Genomic DNA, 16,761 nt, shown 5'->3' on the forward strand with positions numbered 1-16,761 from the left:
TTTGCATTGGTGACTAGTCCTGTATGCCTGTCTGACTGTAGTTCCGTGTGTGTCCAGCAGGTGGCTCCCTTTCCCAACAGCCCCTTCATGCACAGCTTCAGCACCTCCCCGAGCTTCAAAACTACCAGCACTTTCCACAGGTAACGCACGCACGCACGCACGCACGCACACAGCAAACACACACGCACGCACGCAAACACGCACGCACGCAAACACACACACACACACACGAAAACACACACGCACGCAAACACACACACACACGCATGCATGCAAACACACACACACGCAAACACACGCACACGTGCACGGACATAGGACATACAGCAAGCTCCAGCCTCAGAGAGGCGTCTATGATGGCCCCTCCCCCATATACATATAAAGGGTTTATAACCTGTGATGGCCCCTCCCCCATATACATATAAATAAGTGTGTGCGTGTCTGTGTCTGTGTGTCTGTCTTCAGTAGGGCATACAGCAGGCTCCAGCCTCAGAGAGGCGTCTATGATGGCCCCTCCCCCATATACAGCTTCAGCCCGGAGCAGGTCCACCCCAGCCAGTCACGGCCTTCACAAACCAACTACACCCACCCCCAGCCTGCTGGGATTGGCTACCCAAGCAATGACCGCAGTGGTGCTGCCAGGTCCCAGCCAATCATGGCTGACTGTTCCATAGGCCGGGGCAGGTAAGAAAAAGTCCATACACATCTCATTACTGTAGTTATTAAGGGTTCATACACATCTCATTACTGTAGTTATTAATGGTTCATACACATCTCATTACTGTAGTTATTGTAAATATCTGTTTTATGTAGATTTCTACACCTGCAGCATTTACCATTAGGCTACTAACAAATAATGTTACCATTAGGCTACTAAAAAATAATTTCTGGGGTGAGCCTATTTGCTATGGTAACCCAGCAACCTGTGTGTGTGTGTGTGTGCACGCGTACATAACATAACAGGCATACTGTCTTGCAATTGAACGTGGATAAGTTTACTACTTAAAAACATAAAAAGCTAAACATTATATCACGACATCGCTACAAATACAGTATGTGATTAAAATCAGACAACATCAATGTAGGCTATAGGCTACGTAGATAGATGATAGATAGCCTACTTTATTGACGCTTGGTGAAACAGCATGGAGTGCATGTTTTCGGTTCAGATGCTTGTTCTTTTCCATTTTGAGTATGTAATGATCTCAAAACTTTACTTGAAAACTTTAGACACTAATTCAGAACATAGACATAATCTATGATTCAGAATGTATCACGATTCACGTGCTAGTGGTGTGCTTCCTGAACAACGGTCCGTGTGGAACGTTCAGATCCCTGCGCGTATAGTGCGCGTCATAGGAATTTAACGAGGCTTCGAGGCAGGGTTTTTGCCTCGAGTAATTTTTGTAATAGAGTTATTCGAGTAACTTGATGAATCGTTTCAGCCCTAGTTCATAAACAGCTCATTACTGTAGTTATTCATGTAGTTATTAAGGCTCATTACTGTAGTTATTAAGGGTTCATACACATCTCATTACTGTAGTTATTAAGGCTAATTACTGTAGTTATAAAGTTTGTAAGCACGCCAGGAGTTTATTTAAATAATACTTGCCTGATGGATGCTACGTTGCTACCGCTGCGTTGACGTTACTTCCGTGATTTGGGAAAAGTCCTGGCACAATGACAAAAAGGAGTGCAACATTCTCGAAAAACAATAAGCCGAGTATACTGCCATTACATCAGTGACAAACATTACTGCAGGCTTCAACGTAGCTGTGTTTACGATTAGAAATGTCAAACAAATTTTGCCTACGTAGAACTCGATTGCACAGTTTGCATAGCCTACCGCTTTGTTCTTCTCCATAGTTTGATATACCAAAAATCCAAAGTACTTCCACATCGAACTCCTCAAGTTATTAGGGCCTATCACTCGTCTCTCTCATGTCGCACAGGTTGATCGCGTTGTCCTCCATTTTTGACAAAACACGAGCAGCACAGCAGCTGATTGAAACGGCTGTTTCCGGTGCGTAAAATTGGTGGGAATTTTCTTTTTAGCTTTCGCAATGCTTACTGCACTTCGGAATTCTTTTATATTCTTGTTTGTGAATTTTGTTACATTTATTTTTTTATTTTCTATTTGTTAAATTCGTTTCAAATTAATAGTGTACATATTTGGTTAAAATCGATTCCCTATTTTAGTTTTCGAAACTTGTGTTGTTTGGTCCAATCGATTGTGCAATCGATTTTCGAACGTAAAGTGACAGCCCTAGTTCATTACTGTAGTTATTAAGGGTTCATACACATCTCATTACTGTAGTTATTAAGGCTCATTACTGTAGTTATTAAGGGTTCATACACATGTCATTACTGTAGTTATTAAGGTTCATTTCTGTAGTTAAGGCTCATTACTGTAGTTATTAAGGGTTCATACACAGCTCATTACTGTAGTTATTAAGGCATACACAGCTCATTATGCTCACAGCTCAAAGTGCGTCAAAAACACACCCTTTCTTCTCTGTTACATTGATCCGGAACTGTTCATCGCAGCGAGATGAAACCTTTATTGCATGACAGAGCAGGAGTGGGGCTTTCCAAGGAGACTACACACTTGTCTGTACGATCAAGTATGAAAATAAAAAAAAATCATGCATCATTGCATCATATTAACAGTCTATACTTCTCTGCGTTCACCTGCACACCCATTACTCTCGTTTGAATTACTCGCAAACCCGTGATCGCATCGATATGCCAAGCATATCAGATGAAAGAGGGGGCACAGGGCTATCCATTGTTTATCGATCCTTCTGGCTTATAGAAACAGACGAAGTGACTGCAAAATAATAACGTCATGTACACAAACCAACGCTGCACACTCATTACTCTCGTTTGAATTACTCGCGGACCAGTGATCGGATAGATGTGCCACGCATGTCAGATGAAAGAGGAGACTCAGAGCTATCATTTGATACCAAGTACATCCTTCTGGGTTATACAACAGACGAAGTGACAGCAAAATAAAACTTCATATAGCTGGACTTACCCCACGTTTTTGTCTGTTCTTGTGGCAAAGCATGTTTATAATCCAACGCTATCATGTGTTTCTCTATGGCAAAGCATGTTCATATTCCGGTTTTGAGATCCTAGCAAATTCCTGCATGGCATCCAATTCAAGGCTCACATTGCATCCCAATTTGTTCAACAAATAAACACCTTTTTGCCTTTACTTTGTTCATGGCAATGCAGTAAAAAGTTGAGAATTATTATGACTGCATACACATAGGCACGCAGGCTAACACGCAACCTCGGGTCAAGTCCGGTCAGATCAGTTCGTGTCACAGATATGGAGCGCAGAAAGGTCATTTTTCATCACTAAATAAAAAATGGCATTTATTTCCGTAAATCACACAGCACATATTTCTGTAAATTGCTCAGCCCCAGAGTATCCCTCCAACATGGCAATTATATTGCCCGATTCAGGACAGTCTGCCCTACACACACATTAAATGCATGTAGAGCTGTGAGCTTGCTGTGGTGAGATACATGTCTAAATATAAGAATTTTTATAATACACTTTTTATATTTTAATTCTTTAAAAATCAAAATAAAATCAATGCTAGTATTAATACATGAAATGATCTGGATAGCCTAGACTCTCCTGAAAAAAACAATATATAATATGTGTGTGTGGCACTTACAATGACCAGAATAAATCCTTATGAATAAAGGTAGTGAAAATGCCCTAAAAACAGCTTAGGGTTCTAAGGGTTAAGGGTTCATACACATGTCATTACTGTAGTTATTAAGGCCAATTACTGTAGTTATTAAGGCTCATTACTGTAGTTATTAAGGGTTCATACACAGCTCATGACTGTAGTTATTAAGGGTTCATACACAGCTCATTAATGTAGTTATTAAGGCTCATTACAGTAGTTATTAAGGGTTCATACACAGCTCATTACTGTAGTTATAAAGGCTCATTACTGTAGTTATTAAGGCTTATTACTGTAGTTATTAAGGCATACACAGCTCATTACTGTAGTTATTAAGGGTTCATACACAGCTCATTACTGTAGTTATTAAGGCTCATTACTGTAGTTAATAAGGCTCATTACTGTAGTTATTAAGGCATACACAGCTCATTACTGTAGTTATAAAGGCTCATTACTGTAGTTATTAAGGCTAATTACTGTAGTTATAAAGGCTCATTACTGTAGTTATTAAGGGTTCATACACAGCTCATTACTGTAGTTATTAAGGCTAATTACTGTAGTTATAAAGGCTCATTACAGTAGTTATCAAGGGTTCATACACAGCTCATTACTGTAGTTATTAAGGGTTCATAACCTGTTAAGTCCATACACAGCCATTGGAGCTGATAGGGATATTCACAGCCATTGGAGCTGATAGGGATATTCCACCATTTGGAGAATTACACTCATTTTCCACCTCCCCATGAGTTAAACAATTGATTTTTACCTTTCTCCAGTTCATCCAGCCGTTCTGAGTCTGGTGATACCACTTTTAGCTCCAGCCTAACATATATCATTAAATCGGATTAGACCATTAGCATCTCGTCTGCTAGCATCACACTTGAAAGTGACTAAGATTTCCGGTAAATTCCCATTTAAAACTTGTCTCTTCAAGTTAGAAAGTGTAATGAGACTAACGGAAAATGAAACGTGGCTATTTTCTAGGCTGATTTGACATATAACTATAGCCTACTCTCATTCCGGCGTAATAATAATCAAGGAAAGTTGCGAATGTAGCATGGGCGCAGCAGCAGCACAATGATATTACGCAGCATCTGAAAATATTCCCCGTAGGCCTTCTTACGGAGCATCTGAAAATATTCCCCGTAGGCCTTCTTACGCAGCATCTGAAAATAGTCCCCGTAGGCCTTCCAGCAACAAGTTTGAGCAGCAGCAGATTATTACGCCGGAATGAGAGTATAGTTCCATGTTTATAACCTGTGTTATGAGGGTTTATAACCTGTGTTATGGGATGCTAATTACTGTAATTATAAAGGGTTTATAACCTGTGTTATGGGATGCTGGGGGAACGTGTGTGAGTCCGATGTGAATGATTACACCACGTCTTTCTGTTGTTGCAGGTCCAATATCTATGCTTCCAGGAGAAGGCGGGAAGAAAGGTTTACTGTGAGTTACGTTCACTCACACACACAAATATGATTATATCTCAAACACACACACACACGCCCCCTCATATACACTAGATTACGGACACGTACCCCTCATACACCAAATTACGGACACGTACCCCTCATATACACCCTCATATACACTAGATTACGGACACGTACCCCTCATATACACCCTCATATACACCAGATTACGGACACGTACCCCTCATATACACCCTCATATTATACACCAGATTATGGACACGTACCCCTCATATACACCAGATTACGGACACGTACCCCTCATATACACCCTCATATACACTAGATTACGGACACGTACCCCTCATATACACCCTCATATACACCAGATTATGGACACGTACCCCTCATATACACCAGATTATGGACACGTACCCCTCATATACACCCTCATATACACCAGATTACGGACACGTACCCCTCATATACACCCTCATATACACCAGATTATGGACACGTACCCCTCATATACACCCTCATATACACCAGATTACGGACACGTACCCCTCATATACACCCTCATATACACCAGATTATGGACACGTACCCCTCATATACACCAGATTACGGACACGTACCCCTCATATACACCAGATTACGGACACGTACCCCTCATATACACCAGATTACGGACACGTACCCCTCATATACACCCTCATATACACCAGATTACGGACACGTACCCCTCATATACACCCTCATATACACTAGATTACGGACACGTACCCCTCATATACACCCTCATATACACTAGATTACGGACACGTACCCCTCATATACACCCTCCTATACACCAGATTACGGACACGTACCCCTCATATACACCAGATTACGGACACGTACCCCTCATATACACCCTCATATACACTAGATTATGGACACGTACCCCTCATATACACCAGATTACGGACACGTACCCCTCATATACACTAGATTACGGACACGTACCCCTCATATACACCCTCATATTATACACCAGATTATGGACACGTACCCCTCATATACACCAGATTACGGACACGTACCCCTCATATACACCAGATTACGGACACGTACCCCTCATATACACCCTCATATACACTAGATTACGGACACGTACCCCTCATATACACCCTCATATACACCAGATTACGGACACGTACCCCTCATATACACCCTCATATTATACACCAGATTATGGACACGTACCCCTCATATACACCAGATTACGGACACGTACCCCTCATATACACCCTCATATACACCAGATTACGGACACGTACCCCTCATATATACCAGATTACGGACACGTACCCCTCATATACACCCTCATATTATACACCAGATTATGGACACGTACCCCTCATATACACCAGATTACGGACACGTACCCCTCATATACACCCTCATATTATACACCAGATTATGGACACGTACCCCTCATATACACCAGATTACGGACACGTACCCCTCATATACACCCTCATATTATACACCAGATTATGGACACGTACCCCTCATATACACCAGATTACGGACACGTACCCCTCATATACACCCTCATATACACTAGATTACGGACACGTACCCCTCATATACACCCTCATATACACTAGATTACGGACACGTACCCCTCATATACACCCTCATATACACCAGATTACGGACACGTACCCCTCATATACACCCTCATATACACCAGATTACGGACACGTACCCCTCATATACACCCTCATATACACCAGATTACGGACACGCAGGTGAGTCACGCTGCTCCGTTTGGCTCTTTGTTTTCTGTAGTGTAATTGCCTTGTTGTGTAATTGTCCTGATGTTGTGTGTGTGTGTGTGTGTATTGTAGCGTGGAGCAGAAGCGTCTCCACCCCCAGTGAGGTCTGCGTCTCCAGTGCTGGAGTTTGGACCCAGTAGCTTCCCCCCTCTTCCCTCGGCCAGCCCCCACACACACACACCTCACACTCCCCCGCACGCACACACATCTCACACTCCTCCGCACACACACACACCTCACACCCCCCCGTACACACACACTCATAGCCTGCACTCCCTGCTCAGCAACATCGCCATAGCGACCGCTCATCTGCAGGTAACGCATACCGCATACTCTCTCCGTCTCTGTCTACCTGATTAATGTGATTAATCATGATGGATTATTAATGGCTACGTGTCTTAATCATGATATGTAATTGAGCGTTTAATAATGGCTACGTGTCTTAATCATGATATGTAATTGAGCGTTTAATAATAGCTGTTTCTTCTCCTGCTAGCCATTAATAAAGGACATGTAGGCTAAAAGGCCCCTTTCGTTAAATTTGAAAAACAAATGTTTTTTATACTTCAAAATAATATTTAATTGATGGTCCTTATATTTTTCAGTAGCCTTAAGTGTATAGATTTGGACAAAATCTGGTTAGGCTCATACCGGGAGTATTTAATGCCTAAAATACCCGTTTTTTGTTTTGTTTATCGTGCTCAGGGTTTGGTGCTGGGCTGGTGGGTGCCCTATTTCCACCCTCTTACTCGGCACATCAAGCTGCAATGATGGACATTAAAATGTAGTGGTGAATTCAGACTCATTTGTATCCTCCTGACACCCCTAGCTCAATAGGTAATCAGCTCATTAGCTCAGATCAGTACTACAGAAATCGAAGGGAATCAAATTATCGTTAGACCAAGAATTCTCGTTGCAAAATCAAAATTCCTCTGTACCTCCCAGCGGTTTTGTACATGCAGCCTTACAACACTGTTTACAGCACTAACAACACTGTTTACAGCACTGTTTACAGCACTAACAACACAACACTGTGTACAGCACTAACAACACAACACTGTGTACAGCACTAACAACACAACACTGTTTACAGCACTAACAACACAACACTGTTTACAGCACTAACAACACAACACTGTTTACAGCACTAACAACACAACACTGTTTACAGCACTAACAACACAACACTGTTTACAGCACTGTTTACAGCACTAACAACACAACACTGTGTACAGCACTAACAACACAACACTGTTTACAGCACTAACAACACAACACTGTGTACAGCACTAACAACACAACACTGTTTACAGCACTGTTTACAGCACTAACAACACAACACTGTTTACAGCACTAACAACACAACACTGTTTACAGCACTAACAACACTGTTTACAGCACTGTTTACAGCACTAACAACACAACACTGTTTACAGCACTAACAACACTGTTTACAGCACTAACACAACACAACACTGTTTACAGCACTAACACAACACAACACTGTTTACAGCACTAACAACACAACACTGTTTACAGCACTAACAACACAACACTGTTTACAGCACTAACAACACAACACTGTTTACAGCACTGTTTACAGCACTAACAACACAACACTGTTTACAGCACTAACAACACTGTTTACAGCACTGTTTACAGCACTAACAACACAACACTGTTTACAGCACTAACAACACTGTTTACAGCACTGTTTACAGCACTAACAACACAACACTGTTTACAGCACTAACAACACTGTTTACAGTACTAACAACACAACACTGTTTACAGCACTAGCAACACATTACAGCACTAACAACCAGGGCTCCGAACCGGTTCAAGGAACGAAAACGAAAACCGAAAACGAACGGAATTTTACAGAATTTTACGAGGAGCGGAAACGGAAACAAAAACAAAATGGTCTTCAACTTCTGTTCCGGAACAGAAACGTTATTCTGAAATCCACAAAACCGGTTAATAACGTTTTTTTTTTCGTTCTCTATATAACAGCCTAATAATTTGATTTCTGCAGTTTGAAAAAAAATAAATAAATAAATGGACCTTTGGTCCAAATGTGTATATTTTGTCTTGCTGTTGTAATGTAACCTATCCGTCCGTCTGCCACTTCGGATCTTAGGCCAGCTCGTAGCGTAGGCTACTGAAACTGATTTGGAAATAGTTTGTAGCCTATGCGTAATAGCCTATTTTGCCTGTCCACGCCTTGTCGTTTCAAAGTCGGGATTTGAAATGTTTGCGCAATTATAGCCTAGAAGAAGAGTGTAGAAGAGAAGAGAATGTAGAAGAGTTAAACGGGAAATTTGATATAGGCCTTGTCAGCAACAGAAAGGTTCGTTTATAAACAGGGTTGGAATTATAGCGCAAGCCTTTGAAGATCTCCATATGGATAAAACTTCAGCTACAACCAGGTAAGGAGTTTAGCACGTATCCAGAAATATTTTTGATAAGAAATTATTTATAGGCATAGGTTAGGCCTACAGTAAGTCTGTAGGCTATGGGATGGATAGCCCATCTGAATGTTTTTGGATGCCGCCTGTGATTTATTATTTTTGGGCATAGCTACGGTATAGGCTAAATAATGAGTATGTCTATTCTAAGGTAAAGTCCACAAAAATAGACTTGATAGGCCCACCAAACACTGCCGGAACTTTAAGAACGAACGATATTTTGCGTTCCGAACCGGTTCAGGACCGATATGTTGGTGGAGGAACGCATGCAAGAACGAAAACGTTAAACATAGGCCTACCTGAACCGTTCGGAACGGAACGTTTGAAAAATTATTTCGTTTTCAAGCCCTGCTAAGAACACTGTTTACAGCACTATTTACAGTACTAACAACACAACACTGTTTACAGTACTAACAACACAACACTGTTTACAGCACTAACAACACAACACTGTTTACAGCACTAACAACACATTACAGCACTAACAACACATTACAGCACTAACAACACAACACTGTTTACAGCACTAACAACACTGTTTACAGCACTGTTTACAGCACTAACAACACAACACTGTTTACAGCACTAACAACACTGTTTACAGCACTGTTTACAGCACTAACAACACTGTTTACAGCACTAACAACACTGTTTACAGCACTAACAACACAACACTTTTTACAGCACTAACAACACTGTTTACAGCACTAACAACACTGTTTACAGCACTAAGAACACAACACTGTTTACGGCACTAACAACACAACGCTGTTTACAGCACTAACAACACAACACTGTTTACAGCACTAACAACACTGTTTACAGCACTGTTTACAGCACTAACAACACTGTTTACAGCACTAAGAACACAACACTGTTTACGGCACTAACAACACAACGCTGTTTACAGCACTGTTTACAGTACAGCACTAACAACACAACACTGTTTACAGCACTAACAACACAACACTGTTTACAGCACTAACAACACAACACTGTTTACAGCACTGTTTACAGTACAGCACTAACAACACAACACTGTTTACAGCACTAACAACACAACACTGTTTACGGCACTAACAACACTGTTTACAGCACTAACAACACAACACTGTTTACAGCACTAACAACACTGTTTACGGCACTAACAACACTGTTTACGGCACTAACAACACTGTTTACAGCACTAACAACACAACACTGTTTACGGCACTAACAACACTGTTTACAGCACTAACAACACAACACTGTTTACAGCACTAACAACACTGTTTACAGCACTAACAACACTGTTTACGGCACTAACAACACAACACTGTTTACAGCACTAACAACACTGTTTACAGCACTAACAACACTGTTTACGGCACTAACAACACTGTTTACAGCACTAACAACACAACACTGTTTACGGCACTAACAACACTGTTTACAGCACTAACAACACAACACTGTTTACAGCACTAACAACACTGTTTACAGCACTAACAACACTGTTTACAGCACTAACAACACAACACTGTTTACAGCACTGTTTACAGTACAGCACTAACAACACAACACTGTTTACAGCACTAACAACACAACACTGTTTACAGCACTAACAACACTGTTTACGGCACTAACAACACTGTTTACAGCACTAACAACACAACACTGTTTACGGCACTAACAACACTGTTTACAGCACTAACAACACAACACTGTTTACAGCACTAACAACACTGTTTACGGCACTAACAACACAACACTGTTTACAGCACTAACAACACTGTTTACGGCACTAACAACACAACACTGTTTACAGCACTAACAACACTGTTTACAGCACTAACAACACTGTTTACGGCACTAACAACACTGTTTACAGCACTAACAACACAACACTGTTTACGGCACTAACAACACTGTTTACAGCACTAACAACACAACACTGTTTACAGCACTAACAACACTGTTTACAGCACTAACAACACTGTTTACGGCACTAACAACACAACACTGTTTACAGCACTAACAACACTGTTTACAGCACTAACAACACTGTTTACGGCACTAACAACACTGTTTACAGCACTAACAACACAACACTGTTTACAGCACTAACAACACTGTTTACAGCACTAACAACACAACACTGTTTACAGCACTAACAACACAACACTGTTTACAGCACTAACAACACAACACTGTTTACAGCACTAACAACACTGTTTACAGTACAGCACTAACAACACAACACTGTTTACAGTACAGCACTAACAACACAACAATGTTTACAGCACTAACAACACAACACTGTTTACAGTACAGCACTAACAACACAACACTGTTTACAGCACTAACAACACAACACTGTTTACAGTACAGCACTAACGACACAACACTGTTTACGGCACTAACAACACTGTTTACAGCACTAACAACACAACACTGTTTACAGCACTAACAACACTGTTTACAGCACTAACAACACTGTTTACGGCACTAACAACACAACACTGTTTACAGCACTAACAACACTGTTTACAGCACTAACAACACAACACTGTTTACAGCACTAACAACACAACACTGTTTACAGCACTAACAACACTGTTTACAGTACAGCACTAACAACACAACACTGTTTACAGTACAGCACTAACAACACAACAATGTTTACAGCACTAACAACACAACACTGTTTACAGTACAGCACTAACAACACAACACTGTTTACAGCACTAACAACACAACACTGTTTACAGCACTGTTTACAGCACTAACAACACAACACTGTTTACAGTACAGCACTAACAACACAACACTGTTTACAGCACTAACAACACAACACTGTTTACAGCACTAACAACACTGTTTACAGCACTAACAACACAACACTGTTTACAGCACTAACAACACTGTTTACGGCACTAACAACACAACACTGTTTACAGCACTAACAACACAACGCTGTTTAGCACTTGGAGTCGCTGTACTCTCTGCAACACTGTTTACAGCACTAACAACACAACGCTGTTTACGGCACTAACAACACAACACTGTTTACAGCACTAACAACACAACGCTGTTTAGCACTAACAACACAACGCTGTTTAGCACTAACAACACAACACTGTTTACAGCACTAACAACGCTGTTTAGCACTAACAACACAACGCTGTTTAGCACTAACAACACAACGCTGTTTAGCACTAACAACACAACACTGTTTACAGCACTAACAACACAACGCTGTTTAGCACTAACAACACAACACTGTTTACAGCACTAACAACACAACGCTGTTTACAGCACTAACAACACAACACTGTTTACAGCACTAACAACACAACGCTGTTTAGCACTAACAACACAACGCTGTTTACAGCACTAACAACACAACACTGTTTAGCACTAACAACACAACACTGTTTACAGCACTAACAACACAACACTGTTTACAGCACTAACAACACAACACTGTTTAGCACTAACAACACAACACTGTTTACAGCACTAACAACACAACACTGTTTAGCACTAACAACACAACACTGTTTACAGCACTAACAACACAACACTGTTTAGCACTAACAACACAACACTGTTTACAGCACTAACAACACAACACTGTTTAGCACTAACAACACAACGCTGTTTACAGCACTAACAACACAACACTGTTTACAGCACTAACAACACAACACTGTTTAGCACTAACAACACAACGCTGTTTAGCACTAACAACACAACGCTGTTTACAGCACTAACAACACAACACTGTTTACAGCACTAACAACACAACACTGTTTACTAACAACACAACGCTGTTTAGCACTAACAACACAACGCTGTTTAGCACTAACAACACAACGCTGTTTACAGCACTAACAACACAACGCTGTTTAGCACTAACAACACAACGCTGTTTACTAACAACACAACGCTGTTTAGCACTAACAACACAACACTGTTTACAGCACTAACAACGCTGTTTAGCACTAACAACACAACACTGTTTAGCACTAACAACACAACACTGTTTACAGCACTAACAACACAACGCTGTTTAGCACTAACAACACAACGCTGTTTAGCACTAACAACACAACGCTGTTTACAGCACTAACAACACAACGCTGTTTACAGCACTAACAACACAACACTGTTTAGCACTAACAACACAACACTGTTTACAGCACTAACAACACAACGCTGTTTAGCACTAACAACACAACGCTGTTTAGCACTAACAACACAACACTGTTTACAGCACTAACAACACAACGCTGTTTAGCACTAACAACACAACACTGTTTACAGCACTAACAACACAACACTGTTTACAGCACTAACAACACAACACTGTTTACAGCACTAACAACACTGTTTAGCACTAACAACACAACGCTGTTTACAGCACTAACAACACAACACTGTTTACAGTACAGCACTAACAACACAACACTGTTTACAGCACTAACAACACAACACTGTTTAGCACTACTCTCTGTACTTGGAGTCGCTGTACTCTCTGTCTCCCTCTTTTCCCCCCAAATGAATCGTAAAATGATTAATATGATCATTTTGATAGTTCACTACGTGTATGTGTGTGTGTGCGCGTGCTTTCTCTTTCATGATGGGTGAAATGAATAAAATATACGTGTGTGTGTGTGTGTGTGTGTGTGTGCTTTCTCTTTAAGGATGTGAGTTCAGAAGGCGGAGCCTCCAGCCCCCTCTCTACAGGAAGAGCTGTGGTGACCACACCCCCATTGCCTAGCAACCTCCTATCCCCACCTAGCTCCACCCTCTGGCCAACCTGCAGCACAGAGTACGTGTTGCACATTATCATCACCACCCATACACACACACACACACACACACACACCCATACAGCGCTGCAGTCAATAACACACACACACACACACACACTTATACAGCGCTGCAGTCAATAACACACACACACACACACTTATACAGCGCTGCAGTCTGCAGTGAGCTACACACACACACACACACACACACACACACACACACACACACACATACACACTTATACAGCAGCACAGTCTGCAGTGAGCTCAAATACACACGCACAAACTTACAGTGAGCTCAAATACTGTAACACACAAGTACGCATACACACACACTTATACAGCAGCACAGTCTGCAGTGAGCTCCACACACACACACACACTTATACAGCACTGCAGTCTGCAGTGAGCCCCACACCCACACACACACACACACTTATACAGCAGCACAGTCTGCAGTGAGCCCCACACACACACACACACACACATACAATTATACAGCGCAACAGTCTGCAGTGAGCTCAAATACACACGCACACACTTACAGTGAGCTCAAATACTGTAACACACACACAAGTACGCATACACACACACACGCACACACACACTCTTAAACGTTCCACATACTCGACGCACCCGACCGGTAGCGCGACAATGTGACGTCACAGAAGCGCCGTAACCATTTATACTCGCGCGTCGTGGTCACGACACTAGTTGCAATATTCTCCTGAACAGAGGTGTCGCTGTTTTGAAAACATTAACGCTAACTACGTTACACAGCAGAACACAACTACCACCATCATTATCATCTAGTTTCCAAGGTGTGCGCACAGGTAGATAGATAGATGGATATATAGATAGATACTTTAGTCATCCCGAGGGAAATTTGTAATAATTTAAACAGTTTAGTTAGCTGGCTAGCTAGCTAGCAGCTGGCTGAGTTTGTGTAATTTCCTGAAGTGGAAAGAGATTTTGTTCAGGCCTTAATAGATATCCTTTGTTTGAAAATAAATTGTTTCTATTCTTTCCTCTTAATTCCATGTGTTGCAACTCTCGCTGGTAACTTTGTTAACTTATCCAGCAAACTATTAAAAATTCACGACTGTAACAAAACACTGCAACTCTCGCTTGCCCTCGAACTAGTCCATCTTCCTGTTTCCGCTTTGTTGCGCTCGTCTGAATAAAAATGAGTGGTGCGCTACCTCGCGCTACCTGGCTAAAATCCTGGTGCGCCAGCAAGATCTACGTCATTTTGACGTCACGGTGTCGCCCTACCTACGTACCAAACCGACCTTTTTTTCCTCCGTCTTCCCTGGAACCGTATCAAGAATATTTGTGTCCAAACGGATCCATCTCAACTCGGCTCAACACATTACTTCATATCCCAGGCCTATAGGTGGCACTGTTTGTTACAGAAATTGACCAAAGCTTGCGCGCTGTGTAGGCCATACAACAGACAGGCTACGACAAAACTGGCTAGTGCAAGGAAACCAGAATTGTTTGTGCTTTTACAAAACTTTGCCAATTTGCCTAAATTTTCATCAGAGGCAAAGACCTGACCTGAGACCTGCTGGATGGGGTAAATCGGGTCATGATAGATTTCATATACAAAGCAAGCTTAGCTCCAGTCAAGGCCTCATTGTCTTCAGTGTACATGTAACAGCTGTGCTGCTACAACCTTTTTACTCTTGTGTGGACTTATAGTGAACTGTCAACTGTAAAACTAATAAACTTAATTTTTACGGTTTGTGAAGGGTGCAGTCCCGTCCTTTATTTGGCTAACGCAGGTAAAAATAATCTCCTTTACTTTCTTTGGTTGTAGGATAGTCCGCGATTCACATTAGTTTTGGTTATCACCGCAAGTGCAAAGGCTAGGCGTACCCAAGTTCTAGGCTATTCCGTCGCCACTTTTATAATATTGCTATAATACCTTTGTTAGTAACAGTCGATACTTTTGCTTGCATCAAATCGCGCATTCACATTTAGTGCGCATCTATAGGCTTAACATGATTTCTAAGCGTCTTTGTATTCTCATATCTGACTTCACTATGAATGCATTTGTTTATGTTGTAAAATAAATGAATGACACCGGCACTACGCACACATTAATGTAAACTTACACCGCACTTCCCTAATAACTTAAGTTCTCTCACGTCACTGACAGTAGCTAGAATGCATAAAAAAACACCGGAAAAACAGTGTTGAGTCCACCAAGTCATAAGCTATCGGCGCTGCGCAGCACTAGTTGTGATATTTATCCTACGGAGTGTAATCGTAGGTAATGTCATGTATGAAAACTAGTATTGTTAGGCAATACTATAAGTGCAGGGCAGCTGAGGTGTGGCGATGACATCATCGATACGCAAGCAGGATGTGCGGTTTTGCTTTCCAAACAAATTCAAAAGGGCTACGGTTTCAGATTTTTCCACTCTGGGACCAGGTTTCAAAAAAGTGCGGTTTCGGGCAGTGCGTTTACAAGATTCGTTTGGACGCTCAGCCAAGACGAAGCAAATCCTCGGACGGGCCCTTATACAGCGGCACAGTCT

The 16,761-nt window shown here is 41.5% G+C and overlaps 1 protein-coding gene across 9 annotated transcripts in view; it reads left to right on the top strand.

Annotated features, from left to right (window-relative positions):
• LOC121692738 (la-related protein 4B-like) overlaps nt 1-16,761 on the top strand; it is a 36,065-nt gene that overhangs the window by 16,057 nt on the left and 3,247 nt on the right. For 4 of the 9 annotated variants that reach the window (XM_042071598.1, XM_042071597.1, XM_042071596.1 and 1 more), the window contains 5 exons: nt 58-140; nt 466-684; nt 5,111-5,156; nt 7,021-7,263; nt 14,105-14,232. In XM_042071598.1, coding sequence (XP_041927532.1) covers nt 58-140; nt 466-684; nt 5,111-5,156; nt 7,021-7,263; nt 14,105-14,232 — 719 coding nt within the window. The remainder of the gene's footprint in view (nt 1-57; nt 141-465; nt 685-5,110; nt 5,157-7,020; nt 7,264-14,104; nt 14,233-16,761) is intronic. The other 5 variants (XM_042071600.1, XM_042071603.1, XM_042071601.1 and 2 more) reach the window with 4 other exon arrangements.

The sequence above is a fragment of the Alosa sapidissima genome, chromosome 19, assembly GCF_018492685.1.
Source record: "Alosa sapidissima isolate fAloSap1 chromosome 19, fAloSap1.pri, whole genome shotgun sequence".
Classification (NCBI taxonomy): Eukaryota; Metazoa; Chordata; class Actinopteri; order Clupeiformes; family Clupeidae; genus Alosa; species Alosa sapidissima.